Below are 15,413 nucleotides of genomic sequence, written 5' to 3' on the forward strand. Positions count from 1 at the left end.
TACATATTTATGTATATTCTTCTTTCCCCCCAGTATTATCTCCTGTAACTTTGATCTAGTTTCTAGACTGAGAACAGCATACATGGTAAATACAGCTACTGACTATTGGCTTGAAACTTCCACAGGACAGACAAATTTATCTACCTCTGTACATTATAGAATCAAGAGATCAAGGCTTCTTCATTTTAAATTCAGTAATGTGGTCAAAGAATGTCTCTCTGTTGTAAGGCTTAGTCTGTTTCTGGTCCTTGCTGTAGCTCATAAATGAGCAGTAACAACTAGATAGCCTTTGTCCTAAGGTTTGACACCTTGAGAGGCTGAGAGCTTTGAAGCAAGTGCTTGATGGCTGCTCAGACTTAAAGACCTTGGGAAAAGATGTGCAGATGAAAATGAGCTGTTTCATCATTAAAAAATTAATAAAAGAGTACTGTCACCATTTAGTCTGTCTTCTACTTTCAGGCTCCCCTGAGAAACGCAAGTATCTCCAAGCAAGATTCCCACAGCTGGATGCTAATAGCTTTGCTAGCTCCCGAAACACTACCTTTGAGCAACATATACTGCGAGTTACCAATGGAAAAGGTAAGTTCATATTTTTCCTTCTTTTGTCAGATGTGTCACATTATGCAGTTGCACTTTCTAAAGACAAAATTAATTACTAGAAAACAAGAGTTAGGCTCTTAGCAGAGTTGAGTTTATTAAATAGTTGCTTCTCTTTTCATTGCAGGTGTCAACCTTGTGTTAAATTCTTTGGCAGAAGAGAAGCTCCAAGCCAGTTTGCGTTGTCTTGCTCGACATGGGCGCTTTTTGGAAATAGGCAAATTTGATCTGTCTAATAACAGTCAGCTTGGTAAGATGGGGCATCAGGAAATACATCTCATTATGCTTAAGCAAACATGACAGTACAACCTATATACTATCTTAACACAGACTAATCTTCAATTTTAGAAAGGCTTTTAGCTGGAATACCTGTTTCACTTTTATCACTAACAGTTTATGTAGTCTTTTTAACAAATACCTTCTTGGAGAAGCGTGGCACTCAGCGTTTTTCTGGAAGCCTGTATAAAACAAGTTATCTTCCTCAAAGTCTTTCTTTAAAATCGGTATAGGACATGTTGCCCACAAAGTGTTTGGATAGAGAGGTAGTAAGAAGCAGCATTCACTTCCGATGGCACTGTTTGCCACTGTGTCTGTTAGCTTGTAGATTTCATAGATCTGTTGGACTTCACTTGAAAATGTCTTAGGATGTGCTATATCCATTTATAGTAGATGAATGCCCTGTAAAACTTGGCAAATGAAGTTCATAGCTATACAAGCTGCAGTTTTGCCCACTGTTCTGGGTAAACTTGTTCATTTGTAGAGTGAAAGTAATTGGAATTTTTTAGATAACTACAGAGAGCCTGATCTTGAGAGAACGTTAATTTGTTGTTTCATTAAATAGTCTGTGACATTTTGAATACAATGTGATAGTTCTAATTGGAGGAGACCTACAATGATCATCCAGTCCAACTGCCTGACCACTTCAGGGCTGACCAAAAATTAAAGTATATTATTAAAGGCCATTTTCCAAATGCCTCTTAAACACTGACAGGCGTGGTGCATCAATCTCTTCTCTAGGAAGGCTGTTCCAGTGTGACCACCCTTTCAGTAAAGAAATGTTTCCTAATGTCTAGTCTGAACCTCCCCTGCCGCACCTTTGAACCATTCCCACACATCCTGTCACTGGATTCCAGGGAGAAGAGATCAGCACCTCCCTCTCCCTGTCCTCTCCTCAGGAAGCTATGGAGAGCAATGAGGTTGCCTCTCAGCCTCCTTTTCTACAAACTAGAAAAACACAAAGTCCTTAGCTGCTCCTCATAGGACATACCTTCCAACTCCTTCAACCAGCTTTGTTGCCCACCTCTGGATGCATTCAAGTACCTTCACATCCTTTTTAAATTGAGGGGCCCAGAACTGCACACAGTACTCAAGGTGAGGCCGCACCAGTGCTGACTACAGCAGTACAATCCTCTCTCTTGACTGGCTGATTTTGCTGTGTTTCATGCATCCCAGGATGGAGTTTGCCCTCTTGGCTGCCAGGGCACACTGCTGGCTCCTGCCAAGCCTGCTGCAAACCAGCACCCCCAGATCCCTTTCTGTAGGTCTGCTCTCCAGCCACTCCTCTCCCAGTTTATACTTGTGTCTGGCATTACTCATTTTCAGGTGCAGAATCTTGCATTTGTTCCTGCTAAATTTAATGTCATTGATGATTGCTCAATGTTCCAGCCTATTCAGACCCCTCTGCAAGGCTTCTTGTTCCCTGAGAGAGTCAACAACACCTCCCAGTTCTTGTTGGCAAGATTAACCTCTTTTCTCTTGGATGGGAAAACAAATTCAAGTGTTATAATGTGATGCGTTCATGAAAAATGACAAGAATGTTCTCCTGTTGTAGAATGATTGCATATGGCAAGTGTTGACAGTCCCCTTTATTATTCTAATTAAATTTTAAAAGATCCTAGCATCATGGAAAACTTCCTGTGAGGAAGTGTTTCCCATGAAGATGGACAGGATGTACATGGAATTCTAGCTCCTCTTTGACTCTAACTTGGCTGTCACTGGACATAAAATGTCCTCTTTAGTATCAGACTGACCATGTTATAGCTTATCCTCTTGACAAATAATCTTTGTGTGTGGTGTTTCTGTTAAACTGGTCTGCTTGTAAGACAACAACTTAATAAATTTACAGAGTATATGCAAGAATGAGTTTGGAAAATGTAGAAATCTAGCAACTAGTGACTGCTTTACTCCTCAGTCTTAAACTACTAACCTACACAGAAGTGTTCTTGAAGCAGAAGATAGGCTCTGTTTTGAAATGGCTAAGCAGCATCAGGTCATAACCAAGTTGCTTTTTCTAGGAATGGCTCTCTTCCTCAAGAATGTGGCATTTCATGGAATCCTACTAGATGCAATCTTTGAGGAGGGAAATCAAGAGTGGGAGGTAGTATCAGAGTTGTTGAAGAAAGGCATAGAAGATGGTGTGGTAAAGCCCCTGAGAAGTACAGTCTTCAACAAAGAAGAGGTAGAAGCTGCCTTCAGGTTCATGGCACAAGGAAAACATATTGGCAAAGTTATGATTAAGGTAATGAGATAATGACTTTGACTCTCTGATGCATCTGTCATCCTCTGTAGGTGACTGTATTGGATATTTTGATCAAGTTGAAGTTGTATAGCTAGGACACCATGGCGTTATTGTTTTTACTGCTGACATTGTCACGAATGTAACTGTCAAGTCTGTCACTCTGATTATACAAGGTTCATTTCCATTGACTGGAGGAGCATAGCATGGAAAGAAATGCATTGTGTATCTGATCTTAACTACTATTTGTTTTTGTTTTTGTTTTTTTTTTTGTGGGGGGTTGGAAGGTCCAAGAAGAGGAAAAGGAATGTCCTTTAAGAAGGTCTGAACCAGTTAAAATATCTGCCATCTCCCGAACCTCCTGTCCACCTACCAAGTCTTACATCATCACAGGAGGGTTAGGAGGATTTGGACTTGAGTTGGCACAGTGGCTAGTTGAGAGAGGAGCACAGAAACTTATACTGACATCTCGTTCTGGTATACGAACTGGTAAGCAAAACCTGTAATGGAACAGGGAACATAACTGCCTTTCAACAGACCTCAGTTTGTAGTTTCTCTCGATTTTTAAGTGTTCTATCAGCAAATAATGTCTTGATGTCTTTTCTTTCCTCTCCTGTATTCTCTCACTTCAAACAGGCTGTTGTCCCCTTTATTTTCAAGAAGGAAGTATCTTTTAACTTGACCTCTTTTCCAACTACTTCTGTCTTCTTTTTTATGCTTCCTAATTCCATCAACCCATTTTTCCCCTTACCCAGGATTTTTTCTGCAGCCTTACTTTTACCTTTACCCTCTGTACAGTTTGTATCCAGCTACCTCATTGACTTGTCCAATGGCTGTAGCATGGTGGATCACGTGCCACAAGGAAAGGCCTGTAAGCTCTGTGCTAAAGATAATTTGTCCCTCGAGTTGTGTGTGTGGATGCTTGCTCTTGCTCCTTCACAGAGCTCATCTGTAAACATGTGCCCTATTGTCTGATAACATCAGTAATCGTTTTTACTCAGTTTTAAGCCACTAGTTTGATTACGGTTGTGGTATTGAGGTTTCTTATCAGTGATAGTCTTCAGTGTTTCCTCATACAAATTCAGTCATAACAAAACTTCTCTCTGTCTCTACAGATTTCTTCTTTCTATTGGCAAGTTCACAATTGGCACCACTTGTGCAAACACACAAATCTACTTCTCAGGTTCTGGTTGTGCTACTATAATCTGTTGCCATGCTCTAATCTAGTCATTCTTTCCTCTGTGGGTACCCAAATTCTTGTTAATTTCCCTTCACTGTTGTAGTTTTTCTTCTTTCCCCTCCCTTATGTTCTTCTGACTTCGTTCTCCACTTTGATCTATTTAGAATATTTCTGAAACTCAAGTGACTTCTTCCTACTATTCCAGTTTTGTCCCATTTTCCTCTTGTAGCTGAATCAGGAATTACTTAGCTATTCAGACCTTATCTAGTCAGAAAAGCATAAGGAGAAAGTTAACCAAAGCCTTATGGTTTGAATGCTTCATCCCAGGCACTGTTTACCTTTATTTTTTGTAGGCTACCAGGCTAAACGTGTTAGAGAGTGGAAGGCACTGGGAATCAAAGTGTTGGTATCTACCAGTGATATTGGAACACTAGAAGGAACAGAGCTATTGATAGAAGAAGCTTTGCAGCTTGGCCCAGTTGGAGGCATCTTTAATTTGGCTGTGGTAAGTAACAAAAATACTTGGGGCTTGTAAGAGATAGCAGCCATTCAAGTGTCTTTTTTACTGAGAGCAGTTATGCTTCATACAGTTCTAGATTGCTTCTCTGTGTTTCAACGGACACTGTGCTTTGGCCTTATCTGATGACGTACAGGTCTGGCCCCTTGACCTGGGAAGCAACAGTATTTGGCCAGCAAGCTCAGTTCTGGGACAAGACGAATGTTGCCCAAGACTTCTGGGGACATGAAAAATCCCATATAGAACTTGCCAGTTGAAGGCTGTAGTGACAGTACTGAAAAAAGCAGACTTACCAAAAGCCATGTTGTCCTTGTCATATTTCAAGACTTTCAGGATATGTCTGTGCTGGAAAGTTACAAAAGTGCCTTGTGTAGTGATATCCTCTCATATCTCATACCACACAGCAAATTTAAACAGAGAAACTGGACATATTGGAACTGTGCCTTTTTTTTTTTTTTTTTTTAATTTTCTCTGCTTCCCCTCCTCCCCAATAGGTCCTTAGAGATGGCATGATTGAAAATCAGACCCCAGAATTCTTCTGGGAGGTCAACAAGCCCAAGTATTCAGGCACCCTTCATTTGGATTGGTAAGTGTCTGTAGAAGAGACAAATATGAACTGCTTTTATGGTCACAGAGCTGATCAAACTTAGTCATTTTAGTCTTGCACTAGCCTTCCACAGTAAGACATAGTTAGCAGGTTTTTCTGATGGGCTTTCTCTCTCCTGCTCTGCTTCAAAAGGGTGACTCGTAAGAAGTGTCCAGACCTGGACCATTTTGTTGTATTCTCCTCTGTAAGCTGTGGAAGAGGAAATGCTGGGCAAAGCAATTATGGCTTTGCCAATTCTACCATGGAGCGCATCTGTGAGCAGCGACATCATGATGGACTCCCAGGTAAGATGACTTTAAGCACTGCATAGAATAATGTATCCTACCAAACATCCAGGGGAGAACTGGCTCAGCAGAAACTTGTGTACTTGTCTAGAATGATAATGAACGCTGAAGGCTGCTTCCTCTTCCAGCTGTTAACTCCGAGTCTTTCATGTGTGAATGAAAACTGACCATTGAACAGTACAGAGGGAATGCAGGCCTTAGCTTAGCTGGTTTTTAACTCCCTTTTGCTGTTACCTTGTGCTTTAGTTAGTTGCCTAGCGTGTTCTTTCTTCTCACTTCTTCTCCAGGCCTGGCAATCCAATGGGGAGCCATTGGTGATGTGGGTATCCTTCTGAAGACAATGGGAAACAGAGAGGTTGTGGTTGGGGGAACCGTTCCCCAGCAAATCAGTTCCTGCTTGGAGGTGCTTGATATCTTCTTGAATCAACCTCATCCTGTCATGTCCAGTTTTGTCCTAGCAGAGAAGGTCTCTGTGAAAACTGAAGGAGGCAGTCAACGGGATCTCGTAGAAGCTGTTGCTCACATCCTGGGTGAGTGCTGTCAGGCAAGCACTGCTGGGCAGTGTGTACCTTCTCAATGCTTTTTGGAAGGCAGTGGCACTGCTGTAGGTGCTCTGTTCAGCATCTCCTGATTTTCTGTGGTGTGGGTGCTGTCGTGGTGTTGTGGGACTGTTTTTTATTTTTTTTCCTGTGCACTGCTCCGCTCTAACAATCAGTTTGGTTCTTCAGTGTGGGCTTTCCTCCCTTAGTATGTTTGCAGACATGCACATGCATACTTCAGTATTTTGGGTTTTGTTTAGAGTGGACTGGTGCCTTTCTCCAAATGGACAATCAACACGAACAGTCCCCAAGAGCAAAATTCTGGGACAGCACATTATAGGGCAAATACGTGACTAGCTGAGTACTATTCCAGCTTTCAAGCATTCACCTCAGGATGTCCCTATGCCACAAAAAGTAGCTTTTATGTACTTACTGACTAACTGGTAGTATATTCTCTTACCAGCTCTGTCTGTAATCCCATGCGAACATCTAGTAACCATAGATTACTAGATGGAAAATCGTATTAGCTGTAGGGTTAGTTTGGAAGGAGAGAGTGTGTGAAGACAAAGGGAGAGGCTAATAAGAAGCCTAATGGTGGGAAGTGTGGCAACATGGGGCAGCACACGGTGGAGGAGGGGAGGCAGAGCTCTAGATGCAAGTGTTATTATGAGAAATCTCTTACAGGTAAGGAAAGGGTGAGAGACTGAAGAGTGTGAAAATTGAAGTAGAAGAGGTGAGGAAGACTAGAGGAATCGCCTCCTTCTCCAGTGTGATAGATATTGAGTGTTGTGGTCAACCATCATTGACACTGATAACTGTTTCATCTCATGTTGTAGCTGAGGATTAGTTGCAGTAGGTCTAGGACTGCAGTTTCAGTTAGAGCCTCCAGTATGTGAAATTCCTTTAGCTGACTATACTGAACTTGGTCTGGAGCTGAAGTGACAGTGTTCACAGCTGTTTAGCTAGGACTGATGTATCCACTGTCATAACGCTGTGCATATTTAACATGTACTCTGAAGACTAGATCCCATATGACCAGACGTGAGTTATAGGAGTGACTTATGAAAGTGTTAGATATCCTGAAAGGTAATTCTCTGTAGCTGTAGTTTATTCAGATTTTAGGAGAAAGAAGGAAGCCGGGAAGACTGTTGGAGAGGCCTAGAGCAGAAAACAAATCAGCCTTTTGTTAATATGCTGTTTTTTCTCAGGCGTCCGTGATGTGAGTAGTCTGAATGCTGAGAGTTCCTTGGCAGACTTGGGCTTGGATTCCTTGATGGGTGTGGAGGTGCGCCAGACTCTGGAGAGAGACTATGACATCGTTATGACCATGAGAGAAATTCGACTTCTTACAATCAACAAACTGCGTGAACTTTCTTCCAAGTCTGGGACAGCGGAGGGTATAGTATCTGGATCAGGGTTGCTACCAGTCACCTGAGTCCAAACAATTAAGCTCCCAATTTGTTGCTTTCATCTCTAGTGACATAAACCTCTATCAAATAATGAAGTAAAATTACAGCTGAAAGGCTTTTAAGTGTATTGATCATTGGGTCATGCCCATTAGTTCTAGGGGCAAGATATAAAAAAGAGCATAAAAGCTGCTTTCTTCTCTGGCTAGTATCTGCCTACATGAGTAGTCTTACACAGCTGTGTGCAGGATGTAATTTGAGACCTTTTACCTGTCTGAGGAATAAACAATGTAATGTCATGCTCACTGTAAGCTAAAAGCATATGTAGCTGTTGCAGAGCAACTGGCAGTAGGAAAATCCCTATGTCTATGCCCTGGTGATACAGTGAGCCAAAGAGCTAATCCAGGGCAGCTCGGATTCTCCTTTAGGACTATGGCTATGTGACCAGGACTAATCCTGAATCTAATTGTGTTTATCTGGTGTGCTTCCCTTCAAAGAGCTGAAGCCATCCCAACTGATGAAGACAGGCCCAGGAGAACCTCCAAAACTAGATTTGAACAACTTGTTGGTGAACCCAGAAGGGCCAACGATCTCCCGTCTCAATGATGTTGAGAGCACAGAGCGCCCCCTTTTCCTTGTTCACCCTATTGAAGGATCCATTGCAGTTTTCTACACTCTTGCCTCCAGACTTCGTATGCCCTGCTATGGGCTCCAGTGCACAAAAGGTATCTCAGTTCTTCAGCATCTTGAATTTGTAAATGTAGCACTCTGAATTTTAGTTGCCTTATAGTGAGAGCTTTGTTTCTAGACTCTTGAACTTGGAGAATCAAGCATCAGTACCTCTAGTCTGCTTAGGGTCATGTCAGACATCCCCAGGTAACAAGAGAGGTACTAGGTTAAATTGAAGAGCTTGTTTGCAGGGAAATGGAACAATTGGATGTTGCGTTGAGTCTCTGTCAGCAGGTGAGCATGCAGGAATAAAACAAGACATGTTCCTGTCTTTGGAAAGCAGGAACATTACTGTTCCATGTCCAAAACATAAGTTGCTAACCATAATTAAGAAACTTGCCTACAAAATAACCTGGATGTTTCTGAGCTCATGAAAACATAATTGTCTCTTCACCAGCATCTGTTTCTAACTTGCTTCCATGTTCTAGCTGCTCCCTTGGACAGCATACAGAGCCTGGCAGCCTATTACATTGACTGTATGAAGCAGATACAACCTGAAGGACCTTACCGTATTGCTGGATATTCTTTCGGTGCCTGTGTAGCCTTTGAAATGTGCTCCCAACTGCAAGCACAACAAAATGCTTCCCACACACTCAACAGTCTATTTCTCTTTGATGGGTCTCATTCCTTTGTGGCAGCATACACTCAGGTAAGAGATACAAAGAAAATCTATTGTCTGAGGACCATCCTGTGTCATCAGGGCTCATGTTCTGGGAGCTTGCTATTGTAGATACAAGCCATCTGAAAAGCTGACAGACTTTTCTTGACAGCAGAGTTGGGAGACAGCTGTAGACAGTGGATGCTTAGGGATGGCTGAAGGGTGGAAGCATATGGGGGTTGGTCTTCATTAACTGGTAGGGGCTGGGATACAAATGATGCTCTTGCTATGGTAAATCATAATAATAGTATGTCTTCTGGAAGATCCTGGAGTTTGCAAGACAAGATCCTTGTGCAGGGATGCTAGGAAAGCCTTCCTCTCCATTTTCAATGTACTTCATAGAGGATACTAGGCTCCAGACAGTTGCAGCCTGTGGATTTGCTTTCTAATCTGTGCTCAAGGGATCTTTCTCCCCCAGCCCAGGCTTCAGTCTATCTTTTTTTCTTTCTTTTTTTCCCCCTTCCCTTTTTCCCAGTTCAAAGCCCTTTGTTCTGTAATTGTTTTTATCTAACTTTCAAGATCAGGCTCTCATGTTTGCATTTTATTCTTCTCTTTCCCAGAGCTACAGAGCCAAGCTGACCCAAGGAAATGAGGCTGCATTGGAGACTGAAGCATTGTGTGCCTTTGTTCAGCAATTCACAGGCATTGAATACAATAAGGTAATTTTTTCTTTTTCTTTTTTTTTATTTTTATATTTCTTTATGTTGCATAACCGGGGTGTGGGTTTTTTGTTTAATAGAGATGGGTTCTCAGATATTGAGACTAATGGGGGGAAAAAAATGTTAATATTTCCAGCTGCTGGAGGTTCTTCTGCCCCTGAAAGATCTGGAAGCCCGTGTGAATGCTGCTGCAGACCTGATAACTGAGATTCACACAAACATCAATCGTGAAGCACTCAGCTTTGCTGCTGCTTCCTTTTACCATAAACTGAAGGCTGCTGACAAGTATATACCCGAGTCCAAGTATCATGGGAATGTGACACTGATGCGGGCAAAGTCTCACAATGAATATGAAGAAGGTCTGGGTGGAGACTACAGACTCTCAGAGGTCAGTCTGAGGCGCACTGGTGACTGTTGAGTTTCTCCTGATATTTGGGCAAGCAAAAGAAAAGCATGGAAAAATCATCCTTATTTAGGGAGAAGGAACAAAACCAACGCGAAAGAAATTATCATTCTGCAGCTATCATGCTCTAACAAGAATTAAAAGTCCCCAAAAGCAAATGAGTTCATTGGTCCCAGGCATTTTCTCAGGGTAGTAAGGGCCAGGAGGTCTAGCCTTTAGGTCTGTAGATATACTTTACATAATAAAGGTGTTAAAAGGGAGTAACTTGACAAAAGTCCCTTTTATTCTCCTTCTTTCACTGTAGACCCCTAAAGTTTGTCCACTGCATGAGGGCAGACTTTTGAAGAGCAAGTGTCAGCCTTCTGACAATTGAGGCAGGTTTTTCTTAGTTACCTTTTGTTGGACTGCTTCGAAGTTGTTATGTGGCTTTCTTGCAGGCCTAAAAAATACGGGTTTTTCAGCCTGTAGTCCAGATAAGGTTACTGTTCTTTAGCTGCTGTTCATGTAAAAGGGTTGAATGTCTTACATTATGGTACAGATACCAGGGAAAAGGAAGTGATTTTCAGAACTACCTTACTGCTTCTCACATCTCCTGTCCCTTTAGACTTCTAACTTACATTCATCATTGATTCCTGGCTAACTTGTATGTTATTAAAGTTACATAATGACCTTAAAGGAAGATTCATGGTGGTGGGAAAAAGATTAGGTTGAGGGAGAGGGTTATGTGGTTTTCTTAAGGGGTTGGAAGTAGCTACTTTATCATTCAGTCTTTGTGAAATTAATACTAACAGAAATTATTCTGTTAGTATTAGGTTGGTTGGCTTCCTGCCCAGCTTGTATTTCAGTGGATCACCTGCCAGGCTGTCAAACTGTCATGCTTTAAAACACTGTATCCAAATAATGCCCTGCAGCTGATCTATGAAAATGTGTCAAGAGTAAAACTGGTGCTGTTTTCAGCTGAGTTTGATAGAGATGGTGGTGTAAACTATGAGTAAGATGACTGACAAACCCAAAACAGCTAATGACGAGCTGCTTATAAACTGTGAATATAACGTTTTTCTTTTTCATATCTGTGCAGGTATGCGATGGGAAAGTATCTGTCCATATTATTGAAGGGGATCACCGTACCTTATTGGAAGGAGATGGTGTTGAATCAATTATTGGAATCATCCACAGCTCACTGGCAGAGCCACGTGTCAGTGTCAGAGAGGGTTAACTTCTTCTTCTTACTTACTGTCAATGGTGAAGAAAATGCCAACAACATTCCTTGTTATGACAGACTCCAAGGAACTCTTCCTGTTGTTCAACATCTCATCTGCTCTGCTGCCAGAACTGGGAAGTCCAGCTGAACTTGATTGGTCTTTTTCTCTCTCCTTCTTGCTCTTTTCCTTTCCCAACTTTTATGGGTTCCTTCTCCTTCCTTTCCTATGCTTTGTTTTCCCCTAGTATCCCTGTCCATGTTACTCTAGTGCTGTGACTCTGTCACTGGGCACTGCTATGAGGGTTCCCCACCAAAGGTTGCTTCCTACACCCTTGGCAGTATGAGACACAAATTTAGGAGTAGATTTCTTGTGCTCTATATTGTTTTGTCTTAACAGTATTCCAAAGGATATGTGATAGCACTTGTTGACCAGGCCCAGTGAGCAGGGAGAGAAGCTGCAGCTGATTTCGGAGATACCTGTTGTCTGTGAAGAATCTGTCTGTAGTTAGGTCAGAAAGAGAATTCCATTGAGGCTTTTGTAACTATATTTTTTTAATTTGATATATTCTAAGTATTTATTGTGTCAAACCAGAGACTTCTTACTTGGTTTTAATTTATCGTGGGTTATAGGAGAAAAGAAACATCCCTTTTTGGAGAGGAAGGTTTATTCTACAAGGGGAAGTTGCCCATTTGTTAAACCAAAGTGTATCTTTGGAACACTCTTGTTTCTTTTGTGGTTGTGGGGTGGTTTGGGGTTTTTTGTGGGGGGTTTTGTTGTTTGGTGTTTTTTTAAAAAAATTTATTTTCTTTTTCTCCCCACTGCCCTGCCCTGTTCAGAAAGGAAAAGGTAGAAGAGAGTTCTTGCCATCATCCCCTCTTGAGGAGAGAGCAGGGTAGGGAAGGCCTGGAAGGGTGGATAGTTTGAAAGGTGCCACTGTATTGAACAGCCTTGATGTGGGCGTGACAAAAACAGGCAAAGCTGTCCCTAGGCAGCTACTTCATTTATATTTGTGCAAGGTTCTGTGCTCTGCTGTATCAGAACCTTAGTAAAGTATTAAGGCCATTGTTTTACCTTATTCCCTCCCAGCTCAAGCCTCACCACCCAAGCAGACATTTGGAATGGCAGCAGAAAAAGAATTCTTCAACAATAACTGAACAAATCCTCCTACTCTTGCTCTCCCATAACCAAAGCTCAGGCAAACAAACAAGCATCTACCCAAAGCCCCTGTATATTTCATTTAGCACAAGGTCTGCTTAAGCCTTGTGTATTCTTTTTCCTCTCAGTAATGAGATTTGAGATACCACATAAGTTAGCTAAGTAATCAGTTGGATGGTATGATTTTAAGATTTAGTACCTTTTCAAGGGAAACTTGCATAAAATTAAATTTAAAAGTTTCTTGCCTTTGCTGTGCTGGATCTGTCCTTTCTGAAATCAGTATATCCTTGCTACACTTATGATACAGAGGAGACCTGGGTAGCAATGAAGCACCAACTAGGAGGAGCTATTGTGTCTTTTGGAACTGCTGTAAAGCCCCAGTTCTCTCCATCTTCATCCCCCAGTGAAGTATCCTGTTAGTACAGGAGCATTCCAGTGACAGGAACGGCTGGCTCTTCACTGCAGGTTCTGACCTAGTGTCTTTTGCTTATACTACCCTCTGTTGATAGTGGCTGGGTTTAACTGGTTTTAGTTCTATAACATATTTCTTTTGTGAAATCTGAAATAAAAACAACATAATGTCAGCTTAAAACATTTCCAAAATAAGTCTTCTTTCTTCTGTCTTCTGTCTCTTTGGCTTTCCTAGTATTAAACAGAATTGATCACTGTTTGGTGTTTTGTCTTATTCTCTACCACCATTTCTTAATCTTGTGTTTCATCTGGAATCTCTCATTTCTTGTTATAAAGCAAAAACTGCTTCTGGCATATCTGATTTGGAGTCTGTAGAAATAATAACAATAATAAAGAAGACTTATTATTCTGGAGCATGGCTTCTTGTTGCCATGATTTTGGTACCTTAGATACAACCAAACCACACACCCACAAGACTGAAGTGGAAACTCTCAAATTCTAATTCTGGCTCTGTTGTTGCTGTTTTGGACAAGCCATTAATACTACTGCCTCAGTTTCCCCATCTGTAAAATGGGACTAATAGCATCTACCTCAGGGTCTTTTAGAGTGTTAGGTAGGCAATGGGTATAAATGCTATTAAGTTGTTAAGTATGATGACTAGGTGTTAGGTGGTAACGGAAGGAGGGAAGCAGGCCTTACAGCTGCAAAGAATTTAATACTGAGGAGTGGTTATGTGAACTGGGCGTATGTGCATACTATGGGACTTCATTGTATCTACTGCATGCTATCTATGCACATCCTAGCATAGGATACTATATAAAGCAAAACAAATGTGGACTGGTTGGTTTGTGTTTTTTAAATTTAACTACTGGTAGTTGTAGTGAGCCTGAAAAAGAGTTGAAAGAATCCTACTTGCCTTGGTTGTATTGAAAACCTAGAAGGAAAAAGAAAGGAGTGATTAAACTCTTATGCAAACAGTACAATAGTTATGTGCTTAAGTGTTTAACAAGTCTGCATAGTCTATGTAGAGGAAGCAAGGACTAATGCTGTTCCAGCTGTCAAAGCAGGAGTTAGACAAGTTCTCTGTATAAGCATAAATGTGCATGGTCTCATCTAAGCAAAGCTTGAAGATACTGGTTTAGTAATAGAAGTTCCTCAAGAATTACTTATAGCCTATATGCTCTCAATGTTCTTATGGGTGTTACTTGAAAAGCAGAAGGTTGTTTTGGTTTTGGATTTTCCCCTCCCCCCCAATTGTCTAATTATGAGCTGCTGCCCTGTAATGCATTATGTAACTGGCTGCTGACTACAGTGTGCCAAAAATAAAAACCTTATTAGCATTGGTACTGCTTGTTGTTTCTTAGTAGTCTGTCAGATAGGCATAGATAAAACAATAATATAATACAAAATCAAATACTGCAGTTGCTTGTTTTGAGAAGACAAGGGCAGAAGCTAAGTCCTTCACATCTACCTTTCTATGTTAAATTGAAATGGGAGTCTCTTGTCAACTGATAACTTGCTTTCCATCCTCCTTTTCAGCTAGCTGGTCTTAATCTCGAGACTGCAAAACACAGTCCCTTGTTGGCCCTATAAACTTACTTAGTCCCACAAAGTCATATTGCTATTCTGAAATAGTGGGCAATATACAAAAAATGTAGGAAGCGTCACAGCAATACTAAACAGCGGAAGTAGAGAAGCTTTCTGGTGCTGAGACAGAGGTCATGTAAAACCTGAAAGATTTAGAATAGTGATAAAGGAAGCATGTGTTTGTTACTCCTGCAGTTAGGTAAGTTACCATAACTGAAGATCAGACACAAGGGTCAAAAAAAAAAAAAAATCACCCTAGAGCAGCTGTGTAAGAGGAAATGTTGAAGGGAGAGTGGGAGAGGCTGCCTATTTAAAATAGAACTGGTTGTTTAGGCATCTGAAAGGTAGTGAAAGATGATAGAAAATAATCAGAAGAGCTTGAAGCTTACCGATTTCTTGCAGCAGGCTTCATAACAGCCATGAGTGCTAAAAAATTAGGGAGGAGGAAAGAAACATAGGCTTTGACAGTTAACTTGAACTGTAAAGGCTGTTAATGGACAGGCTCTAACATTACTGAACGATTGGTCTATACATGGAACCCTGCTTAGGCTCTGGTGCTTTGTTGTTTTATATAATGATTTTGTTTGAGTTTTTCTGTTTTGAAGAAAAAACTTCTAAAGCTCTATGACTAAAGTTACATTGATGTTTTTACTGGAGTAGAGATATAGCCATTTTTGACATGCTGGAAGGTACTGGCAGCTGAGGAAATCCTCCACTGTGTTCATCCTGGTGGTCATTTGTTGCTTTACAAAACGGTTTTGTCGTGTATGTTATTTTTTGGTTCAGCCAGGTACATCATTTCCACCTTTGCCCTGATCATCTGCCACCAAGGACGGCTGAGACCCTCTCGCTTAGTCCAAGTTCTTATAATGCTCAATACCTAGTTCACCTTGACCTCTGCTGGGGACAGAGCCCAAAAAACCCCACACCAACTTGCCACGACCCCCTTCCCTCCCCCACCCCC

At 41.3% G+C, this 15,413-nt stretch overlaps 1 protein-coding gene across 2 annotated transcripts in view; it reads left to right on the forward strand.

The window, feature by feature from the left end:
* The window catches only part of FASN (fatty acid synthase), a 37,106-nt gene extending 25,026 nt beyond the window's left edge, over positions 1-12,080 (forward strand). For both annotated transcript variants that reach the window (XM_010166748.1, XM_010166747.1), the window contains exons 29-42: positions 460-579; positions 725-847; positions 2,892-3,115; positions 3,400-3,601; positions 4,646-4,797; positions 5,304-5,395; positions 5,549-5,700; positions 5,988-6,230; positions 7,448-7,636; positions 8,143-8,370; positions 8,803-9,023; positions 9,593-9,691; positions 9,828-10,079; positions 11,173-12,080. In XM_010166748.1, the coding sequence (XP_010165050.1) occupies positions 460-579; positions 725-847; positions 2,892-3,115; positions 3,400-3,601; positions 4,646-4,797; positions 5,304-5,395; positions 5,549-5,700; positions 5,988-6,230; positions 7,448-7,636; positions 8,143-8,370; positions 8,803-9,023; positions 9,593-9,691; positions 9,828-10,079; positions 11,173-11,310 (2,435 nt within the window). In that variant the 3' untranslated portion in view covers positions 11,311-12,080. The remainder of the gene's footprint in view (positions 1-459; positions 580-724; positions 848-2,891; positions 3,116-3,399; positions 3,602-4,645; positions 4,798-5,303; positions 5,396-5,548; positions 5,701-5,987; positions 6,231-7,447; positions 7,637-8,142; positions 8,371-8,802; positions 9,024-9,592; positions 9,692-9,827; positions 10,080-11,172) is intronic.
* Positions 12,081-15,413: the final 3,333 nt, after the last annotated feature.

Source organism: Antrostomus carolinensis, unplaced genomic scaffold, assembly GCF_000700745.2.
Source record: "Antrostomus carolinensis isolate BGI_N321 unplaced genomic scaffold, ASM70074v2 scaffold12854, whole genome shotgun sequence".
Classification (NCBI taxonomy): domain Eukaryota; kingdom Metazoa; phylum Chordata; class Aves; order Caprimulgiformes; family Caprimulgidae; genus Antrostomus; species Antrostomus carolinensis.